The sequence below is a fragment of the Protopterus annectens genome, chromosome 1.part0 (assembly GCF_019279795.1).
Source record: "Protopterus annectens isolate FY-2018-M chromosome 1.part0, PAN1.0, whole genome shotgun sequence".
NCBI lineage: Eukaryota > Metazoa > Chordata > Ceratodontiformes > Protopteridae > Protopterus > Protopterus annectens.
In genome coordinates, this window is record NC_056725.1 from 456,456,980 (window position 1) to 456,473,483 (window position 16,504).

The 16,504-nt window shown below is 37.8% G+C and overlaps 1 protein-coding gene across 2 annotated transcripts in view; it reads right to left on the reverse strand.

Moving 5' to 3' along the window:
- Window positions 1-16,504, reverse strand: part of LOC122792842 (epoxide hydrolase 1-like) — a 1,170,497-nt gene that overhangs the window by 223,285 nt on the left and 930,708 nt on the right. For both annotated transcript variants that reach the window (XM_044060405.1, XM_044060411.1), the window contains one exon: window positions 9,754-9,862. In XM_044060405.1, the coding sequence (XP_043916340.1) occupies window positions 9,754-9,862 (109 nt within the window). The remainder of the gene's footprint in view (window positions 1-9,753; window positions 9,863-16,504) is intronic.

The window sequence follows — 16,504 nt, forward strand, 5'->3', positions numbered from 1 at the left end:
GTCGACAATAGCCACAGTCATCTTCAAGTGGAATGGTCAACACTATTTGGTGTTAGTAGACTCTTACGAAAAAATGAAGCAGTGGCTTAGGAAACACCAAACTTTAATAGCACCAACGGTAAGCGCTTTCGCTCTCCACTTATTCACTCAACAGAGACTTCTTCAGACAACCATTTAAAACTACTACAAGAATTTTTACATAAACAAATCACATGATTACATCCACTTACTGTCACATGACATAACTAAAAGCATTTACAATACTTTAAAACCATACATAATTATATCAACAACTAAATCAAATAGTTCCTACTTGCTGAAAAATGCCTACAATATACTATTTGATTTATATTATTGTGATGAAATATAAATTATAAAATAATATAAAATGTAAAATATGCGAAACAACTATTTGTGTTTTAACCCCCTCCTTTTTAAATACATAATAAATTCATCTCTATTATTTAAACATTTAATCATTTAATGAATACTGCCAACATAGTGAATATTGAAGAAGAACTTGGTTGGTTAGAGTATTGCTGGCAGGTTAAACTCAATACATGTTTCCCACTTGCTTTAAATAAAAGACAGCTATGGCTATATATAATAGTACCGATTCCAGTACCATCAAGAACATTAGCAGAAATTGGAGTATATTTAAAACAAATGAGGAATTACTTAAGAAAATAGGAGACAAACCTAATTTTATACAAAAAAGAGCTAAGTGTTATAAAAATTATTTTCATTCTAAACTAAACCCAATTAGAGTTGAAGAAAAGAAATGTGGGATGATCACATGTTTTTATTGTAATATGTGCAACTATTTATATGTTGAGAAAAATGAGACAGAAGTGGGAAAAATTAAGATTAAGATACCTGGAACTTTTACTTGTAAAGCTAACAATATAATTTATTTGATTGTATGCTTAGAATATAATTCTTTTTATGTCGGAAGGACTACTCGAGAATTATATAAGCATATTTATGAGCATAAGCATGCTACACAAATAGGAGATGATAGGTATGCAATGAGTAAACATTATAAAAATAAAAAATGTAAAATAAACTTTAGATTCCTGGTTGTAGAACAATTAATGAATACTGCCAACATAGTGAATATTGAAGAACTTCGTTAGTTAGAGTATTGCTGGCAGGTTAAATTCAATGCACGTTTCCCATCTGGTTTAAATAATAGAGATGAATTTATTATGTATTTAAAAAGGAGGGGGTCAAAACACTAATAGTTGTTTCGCATATTTTATATTTTATATTATTTTATAATTTATATTTCATCACAATAATATAAATTAAATAGTATATTGTAGGCATTTGTCAGCAAGTAGGAACTATTTGATTTTGTTGTTGATATATTTAGGCATGGTTTTAAAGTACTGTAAATGCTTTTAGTTATGCCATGTGAGAGTAAGTGGATATGACCATGTGATTTGTTTATGTAAAAATTCTTGTAGTAGTTTTAAATGGTTGTCTGAAGAAGTCTCTGTTGAGTGAATAAGTGGAGAGATGAAAGCGCTTACCATTGGTGCTATTAAAGTTTGGTGTTTCCTAAGCAACTGCATTGTTTTTTCATACTGGTTGGAGTTTTTGGAGTATTAACTGCTTGTGTGTGGTTAGTCGACTCTTACTCCAATTGGTTCGAGATTGACTTGCTTCCTAACCTAGCATCCAGTACAGTCATTACTAAGATGAAGCATCATTTTGCTGTACATGGGAGTCCGCACAAAGTTATTTCTGACAATGTCACACAGTTTACAAACCAACAGTTCAAAAGATTTGCAGAAGAATGGGACTTTACTCATATCACAAATAGTCCAGAGTACCCGCAGTCAAACAGTTTGGCAGAATGCGCAGAGCAGAGTGCAAAACAGTTACTTGAGAAGTCAAAACGAGATAATAGTGGTGTTTTCCTGAATCTCTTGAATCTCAGAAATGTTTCTCGTGATAAACATCTTGGTTCACATGCTCAGAGAGTTCTGTTGAGACAAACCAGAACCACATTACCAATCAGTAGTCAATTGTTGGTTCCATGTGTCAAGAACAACAGACCAGTAAAAGCCAATCTGTTGAAAAAGCACCTAACCCAGAAGTCCTACTACGATAAGACCAGTAAACCGCTCAATCCAATATGAAAGGGAGTAGAGGTAAGGATGCAAATGTCCAAAGGTTATGATGGGATTGGTGTCATGAAGAATATTGGTCCAGAGCTGAGATCTTACATTACATAGTCTGAAGGAGCAATTTTCAAACAGAATCAGAAACATTTGAGACCAGTGTCAGAGCCTACACCACAGCAGATAGCCTGTGAGAAAGACTCTTAATATCAGAGTGAGTTGTCCGGTGTTTCAATTCCAGAGGAAGTTCCACAGGACATTCCCATTCCTATGACGAATCTAAAAGTTCCTGATATAAGTTTTGTACCGCAGACTGTCCCTGTTGCTAATTTTAGTCCCACCTGTTATGTTATGAGATATGGTTGAATTTCTAAACCCTGTAGCAGATGTGAAGGAACTTGGACATGAACATTGTGTTTTGTTCCTGACATACACAGTAATGCATGCCTAGCTCTGCTATTGTTTTGCATAAAGGGCAATCTTTTTAAGAGGGAGGATGTAGACCAATATATTGAGTATATACCTTTAAGAAGCTATCCAAGGGCTTGCACAAGTGTATAAATAGGAGCATGTGCAAGTCTGCCTGCCACTTGTAGTTATCTGTTGAGATGTGAACATGTACGTATGTAAGGTCTGTCTGTTAACTAGTTAATTCGTACTTTATGATGCTGCTATCCATCCTGATGTGTTTCTATGTACTAAAGCATCTAAACGAAACCCCAAACCTTCTTATTATCTGTACTTGAGATGAACGAGCGCCGGCAGCTTAATGGAATTTATTTGGCTTTGGGGGTCACAAACGGGCAACTACTTTTTGAAATGTGTTTTTTCAGGCATTTGCATTGTCCTTTTTTCTGTATGTGTTGAATTCATGACATATTTGTTACAGTTGCCTCAGTCAGATTCAGTAACTTTACCTTCCTGAGCTCTGAAGTGCTTGTTCTTCTGAATGTATGATCATAATGTGAAGTGTTAAAAACTGTTAATGCTAAGGGTTGAGACAGACAGGTGCTGAAGGAAAAAGGGGTACTGAAGGGAGATGTGTGCCTGAAGAAAAACTACTGCTCTTTTTGGAAGTAAGGAAAGTACTTTTTGTACATAAGTTTATTGTCAGTATCTTGTTGATTGGCTTTGAAATGTATCCTTGTGAAGTGTTTGCAATCTGTTTTGCAGTTCCCAACATTAATTTAGGTTTGGTCATACTGATGTTTTTCTGGCATGTGCTTTTTTCTTTTCTTAACTGCCTTCAACAGTTGTAGGTGAATTATGTTAATATTTTGTCTTTTTTGTAATGCTATTTCAATCTGTGGAAATTTCAAATCATTTTTCAGAAATATCACTTTTTGCAATAAGTTGTCTCAAGTATGACTTATTTATTTTATTGCATTTGTTTACCGGGATAAGTCCACTGGGTCTAAAAGAGCCCATTTTCAGTGGAGGCCCGGGGAGAAAAGCTCCAACGAGATACAGAAAAAATATAAACATTAAGTAGTACAGAAGCAGAAACAGTGTTACAGATAGTAAATATAGTAACATATACAGAATATATACATTAAAGCAGAATTCAATGAATTCAATCAGATTGGTATAAACAGAGATCAGTATTATTGTACCAGAATCAACAAGTGAAGACAAAAATAAATATGGAGAAAATATCATCAGTCACTAGTAGCAAAAGACATAGGAGTTTAGTAATCATATAAGGAGAGTGAAGAGGTTAGGTTATAGAGCAGGAACAGAGCCAGGAAGAGTTGAGATGATTTTTCAGCATTTGTTTGAAAGTAGTGGTGCTGCCTGTGTTTCTTATAGAAGGCAGAAGTGAGTTCCATAGTTTGCCGATGGTGAAGGCATAGAGGAGTTGACCAGCAGGTAAGGTGGGCTTATCTACTTTTAGATGTAGATGATTTTCAGATCTTAGATGCCTGCTGGAATGGTATTTGGCAAGTAGAGTTGAGAGAGCAGGACAATCTGTGGGTCTGTAGATTATTTTGTGCACAGTAGTTAGTTGGGTGAATGAGAGATGGTGGGGGAGTTCCAACCACCCTAATTGTTTCAGTGACTTACAGTGGTGGGATGAGAATGTGGCCTTGGTGGCAAATTTTGCTATTCTGTTGTAACACATAGCAAGTTTGGATTTTGTAGAATTGGATATTAGTGAGGAGAGGGGCACCATAAAGGAAAGAGGGTAATGAAAAGGTAGTTGCAAGGGTTTGTCTAGTAGAGAGGCTAAGAAAGTGTTGGTGCCTGTAGAGCATACCAAGCTTTTGGTGTGTTTTTTGATGTTATTGTTTATGTGTAGGTCAAAGTTATGGTTTTCATCTATAATAATGCCTAGTAATTTAGTGTGTGGGGCACCTTCTATAGTGGTATTGTCTTAGGCTTGTATAGTGAAGAGTTTTTTATCAAATGGAGTGGTTTTCCTAGGAGTAAAAATTGCTAGTTTAGGTTTTTTTTGGATTTAGGGCAAGATGATTGTTAAGCATCCAAGATTCAGTAGATGTGAGGGCATTCTGGGTAATTTGCTGGAGTTCAGAGCTGGAATTTGCAGTGCATATTATTGTAGAGTCATCAGCATACTGGATTACTGAGCATTGTGGGAGAGTGGTGTGAAAGTTGTTAATAAAGATGTTAAATAAGAGAGGACCAAGTATGGAGCCTTGGGGTACCCCTGTGGATGTACTGAGGAAGGGAGAGTAAGACTGTTGCCATTTGGTGGATTGCTGCCTATTGGAGAGATAGCTGTTGTACCATTGTAGGGTAAGGGGAGAAATGTGGAGGGTGGATAGTTTAGAGAGTAGGATAGTGTGGGAAATGGTATCAAAAGCTTCGGTGAGGTCAAGGAAAAGTGAAGCAATTATTTTACCAGAATCCCATGCCCGGTTAACTGTATCAAGGAAAGATAGGAGGGCGGTAGTGGTGCTGTGTCCTTGTCTGAAACCATGCTGAGTGGGTGATAAAATTTGATTTTCATGCAGGTGGTTGAGGAGTTGGGCATGGATGCATTTTTCCAGCATTTTAGAGAGGGGTGAGAGAATTGCTATGGGTCGAACGTTTGTGGTGTCTGTGTTGGGGCCACCTTTGTGTAAGGGAAGAATGAATGCTTTTTTTCAAGATGTCTGGGACAAGGGATTCTTTAATTGATCTGTTAATGAGTATGCTGATGGGATAAGCTATAGAGTTTGCTGCTAGCTGCAGGAAGTGTGGGGGTAGATTGTCAGGGGCCAGAGTACAGGGTTTTAAAAGTTTTTTAATGTGCTGGTGGGTATGGGGGAGAATTTTAGGTTAGGGTTAAGGGTAGACTTGTTTTCTGGGATGATTTGGTCATCAGCTGTCTTGGTGGTGGTGCTGTTAACTTTAGGAAAGGTGGCGGTTAGGTTAGCTATGATGTCAATGAAGTAGGAATTGAAGAGGGTAGCAAGTTCAGTGGGAGTTTTTTGTGGGTCAGGGGATGGATTGCTTTGAGAGCCTGGATGTAATAGTTGGCTGATGGAAGACCAGAATTTTTGGGGATTATTTTTATGTTGGCTTTGTAGGTGGAAGTAGTGGTCTTTTTTATCAGTGGTTATTAGACGTTTTGCCTGGTTACAGAGTTGCTTGTAATGTAGTAGAGTTGAGGGGTCTTTGTTTTTCTGCCATGATTTCCAGATGTTATCCCTTGTGGACATTACTTCTTTGGTGGATTTTGAGAGCCAGCATGCATGGTTATGTTTTATTCGTTTTTGGCGGGTGGGTGCTGGCCTATTTAGGATGTCTAGAAATGTTGAGTTAAAGAATTCAACAACCTCATTAAGTGGTAGGGATTTGAGGGGTTTCCAGTTTACTTTAGCTAAGGTTTCATTAAATATGGATGACTGGAACTTAGAAAAATTTCTGGTAAATTTGTATTGATGTTGGCCTGTGGTTGATAATGATATGATAATTTAGGGAATGGTTGATACGAGGAGGGGTAATTTTTTTATGCGAGGAGGGGGAATTACTATTCAAATGCAGAGTATTTTAATGTGGATGTAGGCACTTTTAAATTAAGTATATGATATTGAAAAGTCAGTGCATTAACCAACCCACTCAAAAAAGATAGGGTAATGACATATGTGGAAAGACAGTCCCTTGGTGTTGATATTACAGGAAAGCTACCAGGGTATCAGTGAGCACAATAAGCTAATTAGTTTTGGTTTCTAGGAAGGTTACTTTTCTTTTACTGCTTTGCAAGTTATTGAGGGACTGCACTGCTTACTGCAAAGTGTTGTCTATGGCAAGTGGAATATGTGTTAGAAGACAAAGTGGGTACACTTATAACTATTAAAAGATTTTTCCAGAGTGCTTATACAGTTTTGTAAAATGTTTATCTATCACCAAAGAGAAACCAACCAATCTTAAAAAAGGTTAATAAGCCTAACTGTGACTTTTCAGTAGCTAACAGTTCCAGTGGAGGGAGTGGGATTTAGTTACATAAACAAGTGACTCTGAAAATACCTGTAGAATAATATGACCTCCAATATCAGACATGTTCTTTCAAAGTGATGTTGATAGTGGTCCCAGAAGAATAAGGCTTTCTCAGTTGTACTTTGAGAGATGGAATACTAATGCTTTGTATGTTTCCCCAATCATGACAGCTGGAGTGCACACTTCTCTGACTGTTGGTGCCTAGCAGGGTATTTTCCTTGTACCCAACAGCTCAAATACATAGTGTTTGCTTGTTATACCCCACATACAGTGCCCCAAATTCCATTTTACCATACAGATTGTCAAGTGTGCCTCACAACTGAGCACCATGTGATCATAACCCCATGTGGTGAGTTAGCAAGTGATGCTACTGTGCCCCATCAGTGCTGCAGCAGCTTTAAACCAGCTCTGTCTCTGTGACTGCATGGGCAGAAGAGCTGGCCAGAGATTGAAAATGTAGTTTTTAAAGCTGAACCTGCATTACCACTGTGTTAGTGAGGGATGGGGCAGACACAGAATGCAAGCAGGTAATGATAAGCAGATTATACAAGCACTGAAGTACGCACCAAAGCAGAAACAATTCTCTCACTACTATGTAGAAATGTACCTGCAAAACTGTTTATGGAAAAGATGCAGTAACAAATAACGAAGCCACAAATCTGGCAGTAATACACAGTCCTGCCACAACTGTGAATTAAACTACAAGACTATGGCCCAGCAGGGTTTTAAATGGACGACTTTTACAAGTAATTTTACTTGTGGAAATAAAAATGCAGAATAACGCAGAAACCTACAACAGCTAGTTAAAATACAAGACTAAGGTCCAGATCAAACTAAAAACAAGCAATCGGATAGAAAAGAGTAAAAGAAAATACAAGCACACAGGTCACTATACGTGCAATTTACATATTTAAGCAGAACTGAAATAATTACAATAATTTAATTCTCTTTCCTTTTTGAGGAAAAGCTAGTTACTCACAGCGCCACACCTCTCCAAGTCTTGGATAAAAGATTTCAAAGCTACATCCTCTTTAGTTAAGAGCTCCTATGTGCAGAGCTCACACAGTTTCCACATCTGTAATGTAATGATTATAGCAGCAGAGCTCATACAGCTTCTGCATCCTTAGTGCACAGTTTATAGCAGCAGCGGTTTTACAACTTGTAAGTGTTAGTGTAGAGCTCACAGAAGCAGAGCTCTTGGAACTTTCATATGTTTAGCACAATGCTTACAGCATCAGTTAGGTGGCATCCCAGGTAACTTAGGTTACTTACCTTTTGCCGTAAGATTTTGACAGACTGTAGATAGGTATGCTTGCTAAATGTAATTCAGGCTTTGGTTGGGTGACTAGACATTACCTTTTCTTTACCTAAATATGGCAACTGGTCAAGGATGTACTGAAATATCACTGAAGAACATCTTAATATAACAGTTCCTCAGTTTCCTGGACCACTCATTTTATAACATCATGTTGCTAGTATTTTTTTTTTTTTTTGGGGGGGGGCTGTTCTGAATATAAGATATAAACCAGATGTTTCCTGTTTATCTTTTGAAACATGACATGTTTAGAGAACAGAATTCAGAAATCCTGAAAGACAGTCTAAATACTTTCAAAGCAGGATGCCAGATGGATGTACAGCTCACGGATGATTTAAATGGGGAATTATATTATATCAATGGAAAGAAAAGATAAAGACAGCATATTAAAAGGCAAAGAATATTAGATGTTATAATCCTATATGAATGATTCTGATTCTGATTCTGATACTGTGGTCCAACTGGATAGTTTATAGAAATAACATACAATTACAAAACACAGCAATACAAGGGCTTTACACTTTTAAACAGCTGAGGTCTCAGTGGTCCTTGGCCATCTGATAAATAAAGCAAAATATCAAAATTATTTTCCCTTTAACAGATACAAAATAATTCTGTGGACTAACTAGGAATCTGGCAAGGATTTCAAGACTTTTGTGGTTTTTAAAAGCTCCAACTTTGAAATTCAGTTGTAAAGGTACCTAGATCTTATACCTTTACAACAGATAAACTGGGATCAAGCCAAACCTTGAGGAGGCCAGTTAGTGTGGAGAAGTTGCTGAAAATCCTTAAAGATGAAAGGGCTTACAGGTGGAAAAACAGAAGTTATTTCTATTTATACACTGGAATATTACCATTTTTTTTGTTTTGTTTTGTTTTCATTTTTCTGGTTAACAACATTTATATAAAAAAGGTAATTGCAGTTGCATATGATGCCTGTATTTTTTTACTTTTACAGTTATTCTACTGTTACTTTAACTAAATCTGGGATGAAAAACAGTAACTATTTGAAATGTTAAAGAATAAATGGCAGAAAAACAGACTTATATATAGATATATATATATATATACCAAGTCTGAAACAGCCATTTCTTGAAATATTCCCTTTTCTCCAAGGTATAGTGATATGGTGATATGGGAATTGGTATTTATTTATAAGTTTGGGAGGAGGGGGGCAATGTTCCAGACTCATTTTTTTTTGGTGTGTCGGCACTTGGCATTTTGAATGCCGAAGCCATGAAGAAGAGGCCTGTGAGGCCCAGCATGCATATGTCCTCACAGTACATAAGTTTTTTTTAAAGTAATTAAGTTTTTTGAAGCTTTTCTCACTGGGCATTCAAATGAAAACAGGCTATGCCTACTTGGACCATACCAGTCAACAAATACAAAATTTATAATAAAAACATTTCCTTGGGTGGGGTTGAATTCCATCATTTACTGTGAACTCAAACAATCAACTCCTCCATCAGGCAACAAACACAGCTTCTGTAAAGATTCAGGCTCGTGAGCTGATGAGTGATGCATTTGCAAAGTTTAAACTTTTTTGGCATCAAGTATGGCAACCTTCCTATAAACTACACCAGAACTGAGATCTGAACTATATGAACAACTAGAAAGGAATGGGGAGCACAGTTCCTAGCACACCCTCCCCTGCCATAGGGTACTAACACCATGTGTGTGCTAGAAGGGATTCATATGCTCCCCTCAGCTTGTCACACGCAGTAGTTAGAGATTTCAGAAGAAAAGCACAGACAGAAGGTTCTCAAGGAGGGGATACCAAATGTTACCCAGTGAACAAACCATTCCAAAAAAGACAAGCCACTACTAGGCCACTTTTACTACTTCAGCAAAAATGGAACTTCTTACCTTTCCAGCCCACCATCTTCCAAGTCCCGGAATGCAGAATCTGTCCATGTCGAGAACTTCTCCAGAATATATGCAGCCAATGCTGCAGGGGAGTCATTCAGTGCACAGCCTGAAAGAGACAAAGTAAAAGAGTTAGCAAAAGACAAACTTTAGTAATCAGTTTAGGACTAATCAGTACAAGATACATACAACACACATGTGCACATGCACACATATGCATGTGCATGTATAGAATAGTTCTGTAAACTCTTACCACAACCATAGATGTCCTTCTCTTCCATGTTGCAGTATTCTTGGTGTGGGATTTCCTGCTTTCAGGTGACTAGTACGTCGGCTCCTATACAAAAGCTTCAGCTTGGCTGTTGCAGCTGTGTGGGATGTCACACGTAGGGCCATAAACCAGGGACCTTATGGGTGATGTCTGCACGCACAATCCTCAGAACTTGAAGCTAAACAGGCAAAGTAGATAGCCCAACAGGACAGGCTGCCAATGGTGACATGTATAAGGCCCTGGGTCTCTTCTGTAATGGAGAGAGGCATCAGGGAGCAGTTAGACTGGTAGGGTCTGTGAGGGGGAATGGTGGGTGGGAAGGAATACTGCAACATGGAAGAGAAGGACATCTATGGTTATGGTAAGATTTTACACAACTATTCTATGTCCTTCTATTCCTATGTTGCAGTATTCTTGGTGTGGGAGAGTACCACAGCTTAGTTTGATGAAAGGGCGGTGGATGCAGAAGATGATTCTACAAAGCCTTGTAGGATTACCCTGGCAAATCCTGTGAGTGCTTTGGAGATTTGGTCCAATCTGTAATGTTTGGTAAAAGTGTGGATAGTAGACCACGTAACTGCTTCCATAATGGAAGCTGTGTCCATGCCTTTTTGGAAGGCCTTGGAAGTGGCCACTGCTCTTGTGGAGTGTGCCTTAACCCCAACTGGAGGGTTTTTCCCATGGTGTGAGTAGCAGAAACAGATTGCCTTTCTAATCCAGGATGCAATGGTCTGTTTGGTGACTGCCTTGCCCAATGCCCTGGGGTGGAAAGATACAAAGAGTTGTTTGGATTTCCTGATGTCTTTAGTTTTGTCCAGGTAAAATCTCAGTTGCCTGTGGACATCTAGAGAGTGGAGTATCCTCTCTCCTTGGTTAGTGGGACAGGGGAAACATTGGGTAGGTGAATGGATTGATTTAGAGATAAGTCACTGACAACCTTGGGCATGAAGGAAGGGTTAGTTCTCAGTGTGACCCTGTCCCTATGAAAAATGGTGTAAGGTGAGCATGTCATTAAGGCTTGTAGCTCAGAAACCCTTCTGGCAGAGGTAATAGCCACTAACAGTACTGTTTTCCAAGTACAAAACTGTAGAGAGGCTGTATTAGCTGGTTCAAAGGGGGGCTGGGTGAGTTTTTCCAGGATGAAGTTCAGGTCCTATGGAGGAGGGATAGGCTTCTTAGGTGGTCTGATATGTAAGACCCATTTAAGGAAGAGTTTCACATGTAGCCTGGCTAACAAGGGAGGATCTAAAGGTAAGCAGGCTGACAATGCATAGAGGTGCACTTTTACTGATGAATAGGAAAGTCCACCCTTTATAGGTTGACACATATATGAGAGGACTAGGGGGGTGCCAGCTTCATAAGGGTCCCTTTCCTGTCCCAGACACCACTAAGTAAATCTTTCCCTTTAACAAGGTATGATTTTCTAGTAGTGGGTGTCCTGGCTTCCCTCAGGACTGATAGCACGTCCTCTGAATAGTGGTGTCTGAATGGGGTTAGTAATTTATCCCCCACAGAGTCAGGGATAGCATTTGCAAGTGTGGGTGTAGGAGAGTTCCTTTGTCTTGTGTCAGAAGGTCCACCTTGTGGGGTAACTTGCAGTGATTGTCCTTGGCTAAATTGTGTAGAAGGGGGAACCAGTGCTGCCTTGGACAGTAGGGAGTCACTAGCAAGATTTTTGGTTTGTCCTTCCTGATTTTCAGAAGGACTTTCTGAATCAGAGGGAAGGGGGGGGGGTGTACAGGAACTTCCCCTCCCAGGTGAAACTGAAGGCGTCTACTCTCCAGGCTTGGGGGGGAGTAAGTCTTTGTGCAGAAGGTCTGCAGCTGCCTGTTCTGGGGGGAGGCAAACAGGTATATTTGTGGAGTGCCCCACCAGTGGACTATGTCTAGGAAGACTGTCCTGTCCAGCATCCATTCGTGTTGTGGAGAGGATGTTCTGCTCAGGAGGTCTGCTTGCTTGTTGTCCTGCGAAGGGATATAGCTGTCTTGCAAGAATAGGTTGTGCTGGGATGTTAGGTTACAAATTAGTAGGGCTAGTCTGCACAATTGGTATGCCTTGGTACCTCCCTGTTGTTGATGTACCATATTACAGTGGTATTGTCCGTCACTATCAGAAGAGGACCTGGTAGCAGTAGGGGTATGGAGGTCTGTAGAGCTAAAAGAACTGCTGTCATCTCCCTCACATTGATGTGTTTGGTTTTCATGGGAGGTTGCCACTGAGTGTGAAGAATAAAAATGGCTAGAGGTAAAAACAAGGTGCAGAAAATATATAAGGCAAAAACAGAAAAACTGCACCAAGTTAACACACAAAAACGACGTTTATTCAAACCAAAAACAAAACAAAAAAGAAAAGGTAAGCGCTTTCAAAACTGCTGTTGCTTCATCAGACACTACTATAAAATAACAAGCAGCTTAAATAGGTGCATTCAGTTAGCTGATAAAAAACAGTCACATGATGCTATGCAAAGACAGATAAAAGGTATAGTGAACTGCAAATGGGGAAAGAAAAACATTACAATATTATAACAATATATAGCAATAAAAACATAAATATATATATATATATATATATATATATATATATATATATATATATATATATATATAAATACAAACTAAAAGCAAAGTTAATGTTAATGTTTAAGCCGTCTAGCTTTTAGAAAAGGTTTCAGGGAAGTAGTACTATTAAGACCAGGGTATTTCTCTGCATTAAGTCTAAGGATCCATTTTTGTTCATAGCTCTCTGTAGTATTCTCAATGTCCCCACCTCGTATACTACTAGGTATATTTTGAATAACAAAAAAAACTAAAGGTATGGGAAGTATCAGTATGCATTATATGATTAGCTAAAGCATTAGTTTCCTTACAATTAGTAATATCTCTGATGTGTTCCAATATTCTGTCTTTCAACATCCTATTAGTTTTCCCTATATAATATACAGGACATTTTTGACAGAAAGAAAAGTACACTACATCTGTAGTACTGCAATCTGAATACTGATGGCTAGAGATAGAAAATTTTCGAGTTGGGTGTGTATAAGTATTCTTACTAAATATGTATTTACAAGCAGTACATCTTCTGCAAGGAAATGTACCGATGCGTTTAGGGAAACTGAAAGTCTCAGAGACTTCCCTATTACATAAATGTTGCTTGAGAGATCTATTGTTCCTAAAGCAAAATAAAGGAGCCTCACCAACTTTTTCAATTAGCCCTGGAACTTCTTGTAGCAAATGCCAATGTCTCCTGATAATCTGCGTATACTGATTAACATCACTAGAAAACTAAAAAACAACCCTGAAATCATTCTTAGCTGCCAAACTATTATCTAAAATGCGGCTATTAATATTTTCTGTAAGATTGGGTCTACATCTAGTGTCCCTCAGATGTTTTTAGACATTTGTGAGATTGCTTTTAGAGACTTGAATATGTCTACTAATAATAATTATTCATTCTGTAATTTGTCCATTGATGAATATAAAGCTCTTCAAGAGCTAAAAAGCTTACAATCCTTGGAAATTAAACAGGCTGACAAGGGTGGGGGTATAGTTTTGTTGGACAGAGACCTTTATATTAGACAAATGGAGAAATTGCTACATAACACACAGATGTATCAATCTATTTCTAGAACAACAGTGAATGCAATTGTTGAGAAAGTATCTTTTTAATTTTTGATCTTTTAATAACTAATTTGATTAATGAATCCTTGTTCAAATATTTTAATGTCTATAAACTAGTAATCCCCAGGGTTTATGGCTTACCAAAAGTTCATAAAGATATGTTTGTTCCTCCCATGAGACCAATTGTTTCAGGCACTGATTGGTGCACTGAACCCCTTTCTATTTTTGTAGGAGAGAATTTGCATGGTTTCTTGGAAGGCTGTCATACTTTACTATGAGACACTAAGATGTTTTTAGAACATCTACAACATAGGATGACTACTATCGAACGAGATGAAGAGTTTACTTTTGTTATAATTGACATAGAATCTTTATTTACAAGTATCTCCAATTCTTGGGGTGTGGACAGAGTCAGAGAGTTCCTTACTGTTAATAGATGTCTTACAACTACTAAAATTCAGTTGATTTGCAGCCTACTGGAAATTATACTTGAGGATAATGTTATTGTTTTTCAAGATCATTTTTTTCTTCAGAAAGTTGGCGTAGCTATGGGCACTGCTTGTGCCAATAGCTACGCCAACCTAGCTTTGGTGTGCTGGGAGCAGCAGACTATTTTTTCTGTAGATAATCCTTTCCTTGGGCAAGTATTATGGTATGTTCGCTTTGTAGATGATGTTTTTATGTTGTGGAAGGGACATGGCTCTGATATTCCTAGATTTATTGATTATTTACATACCACAACTGAATTCCTGAGATTTACTTACCATAGCTTAAATACAGAAATCAATTTTCTTGATGTTACAGTCAGGAGGTCTGATTTTAATCAATTGGGTAGCAGTGTTTACCACAAACCTATAAGGAGAAATACATTTTTACATAAAACTAGTATGCATCCAAGGCATATCCCTAGGAATGTCTTGAAGGGACAAGTTTTTAGGACTCTGTGTCTCCACAACAGCAATGAAGAAGCAGACATAGCTCTTGAAAGTATTAAGTTTGATTTTTTTAGAAAAGGGATACTCATTATCTGATATTAACAAAACAATATCTGAAGCATGGAAATTGAGGGACACTAGATGTAGACCCTATCTTACAGAAAATATTAATAGCCGCATTTTAGATAATAGTTTGGCAGCTAAGAATGATTTCAGGGTTGTTTTTCAGTTTTCTAGTGATGTTAATCAGTATACGCAGATTATCAGGAGACATTGACATTTGCTACAAGAAGTTCCAGGGCTAATTGAAAAAGTTGGTGAGGCTCCTTTATTTTGCTTTAGGAACAACAGATCTCTCAAGCAACATTTATGTAATAGGGAAGTCTCTGAGACTTTCAGTTTCCCTAAACGCATTGGTATATTTCCTTGCAGAAGATGTACTGCTTATAAATACATATTTAGTAAGAATACTTGTACACACCCAACTCGAAAATTTTCTATCTCTAGCCATCAGTATTCAGATTGCAGGACTACAGATGTAGTGTACTTTTCTTTCTGTCAAAAATGTCCTGTATATTATATAGGGAAAACTAATAGGATGTTGAAAGACAGAATACTGGAACACATCAGAGATATTACTAATTGTAAGGAAACTAATGCTTTAGCTAATCATGTAATGCATACTGATAGTTCCCATACCTTTAGGTTTTTTGTTATTCAAAATATACCTAGTAGCATACGAGGTGGGGACATTGAGAATACTACAGAGAGCTATGAACAAAAATGGATCCTTAGAATTAATGCAGAGAAATACCCTGGTCTTAATGGTACTACTTCCCTGAAACCTTTTCTAAAAGCTAGACGGCGTAAACATTAACATTAATTTGCTTTTAGTTTGTATTTTATATATATATATATATATATATATATATATATATATATATATATATATATATGTATTTATGTATTTATTGCTATATATTGTTATAATATTGTCTTTTAACTTGCTTGTGGTTTTATTATTAGGTTTTAGTGATTTTTTTAGTGTAATGTTTTTCTTTCTCCATTTGCAGTTCACTATACCTTTTATCTGTCTTTGCATAGCATCATGTGACTGTTTTTTATCAGCTAATTGAATGCACCTATTTAAGCTGCTTGTTATTTTATAGTAGTGTCTGATGAAGCAACAGCAGTTGTGAAAGCGCTTACCTTTTCTTTTTTTTGTTTTGTTTTTGGTTTGAATAAACGTCGTTTTTATGTGTTAACTTGGTGCAGTTTTTCTGTTTTTGAGGTTGCCACTGAGCTTGGACTCTAAGAGTGTAAGGTGGCTCCCCAACCTGAGTCTGAGGCATCTGTATGCAATATTTGTGTGGGGTGAGGGGGCTGCAGTGGAAGCTCCGGGTTTAGTTGTACTTGTTGGATCCACCAAAAGATTTCCTTCTTTAAACAGGGAAGAATGGGGATAACTTGTTCAGAGTGACTCTGGTGTTGTGACCAGGTATTTTTGAGGTACCACTGCAGTTTTTGCATATGCATTCTGGCCAATGGTAGCATGAGAATGGTTGCTGCCATCAGTTCCAGGAGTCAAAGGAATTGCCTTGCAGTGACTGTCTGGGAAACCAAGACTTCCCGGAAGTGGGAAGTCAGAGATAGAACCTTGTCCTGTGGGAGAAAGGCTTTCATTTGTTCTGTATTGATTCTGCAACCTAGGAATACCTTGTCCTTGTCAGGGTTCAGGGAGGACTTCTTGAGGTATGGGGTGAACCCTACACTTTGTAGAAGGGACATAGTGAAGTGTAGATGTCTTAAGAGGGAATCTTTGGACTGTGCTAGGATAAGGATGTCGTCCAGATATGGGTAAATCTGGATTCCTTGGATCCTGCAGAAGGCAATGGCTGGAACTAGGCACTTTGTAAACATTCTTGGGG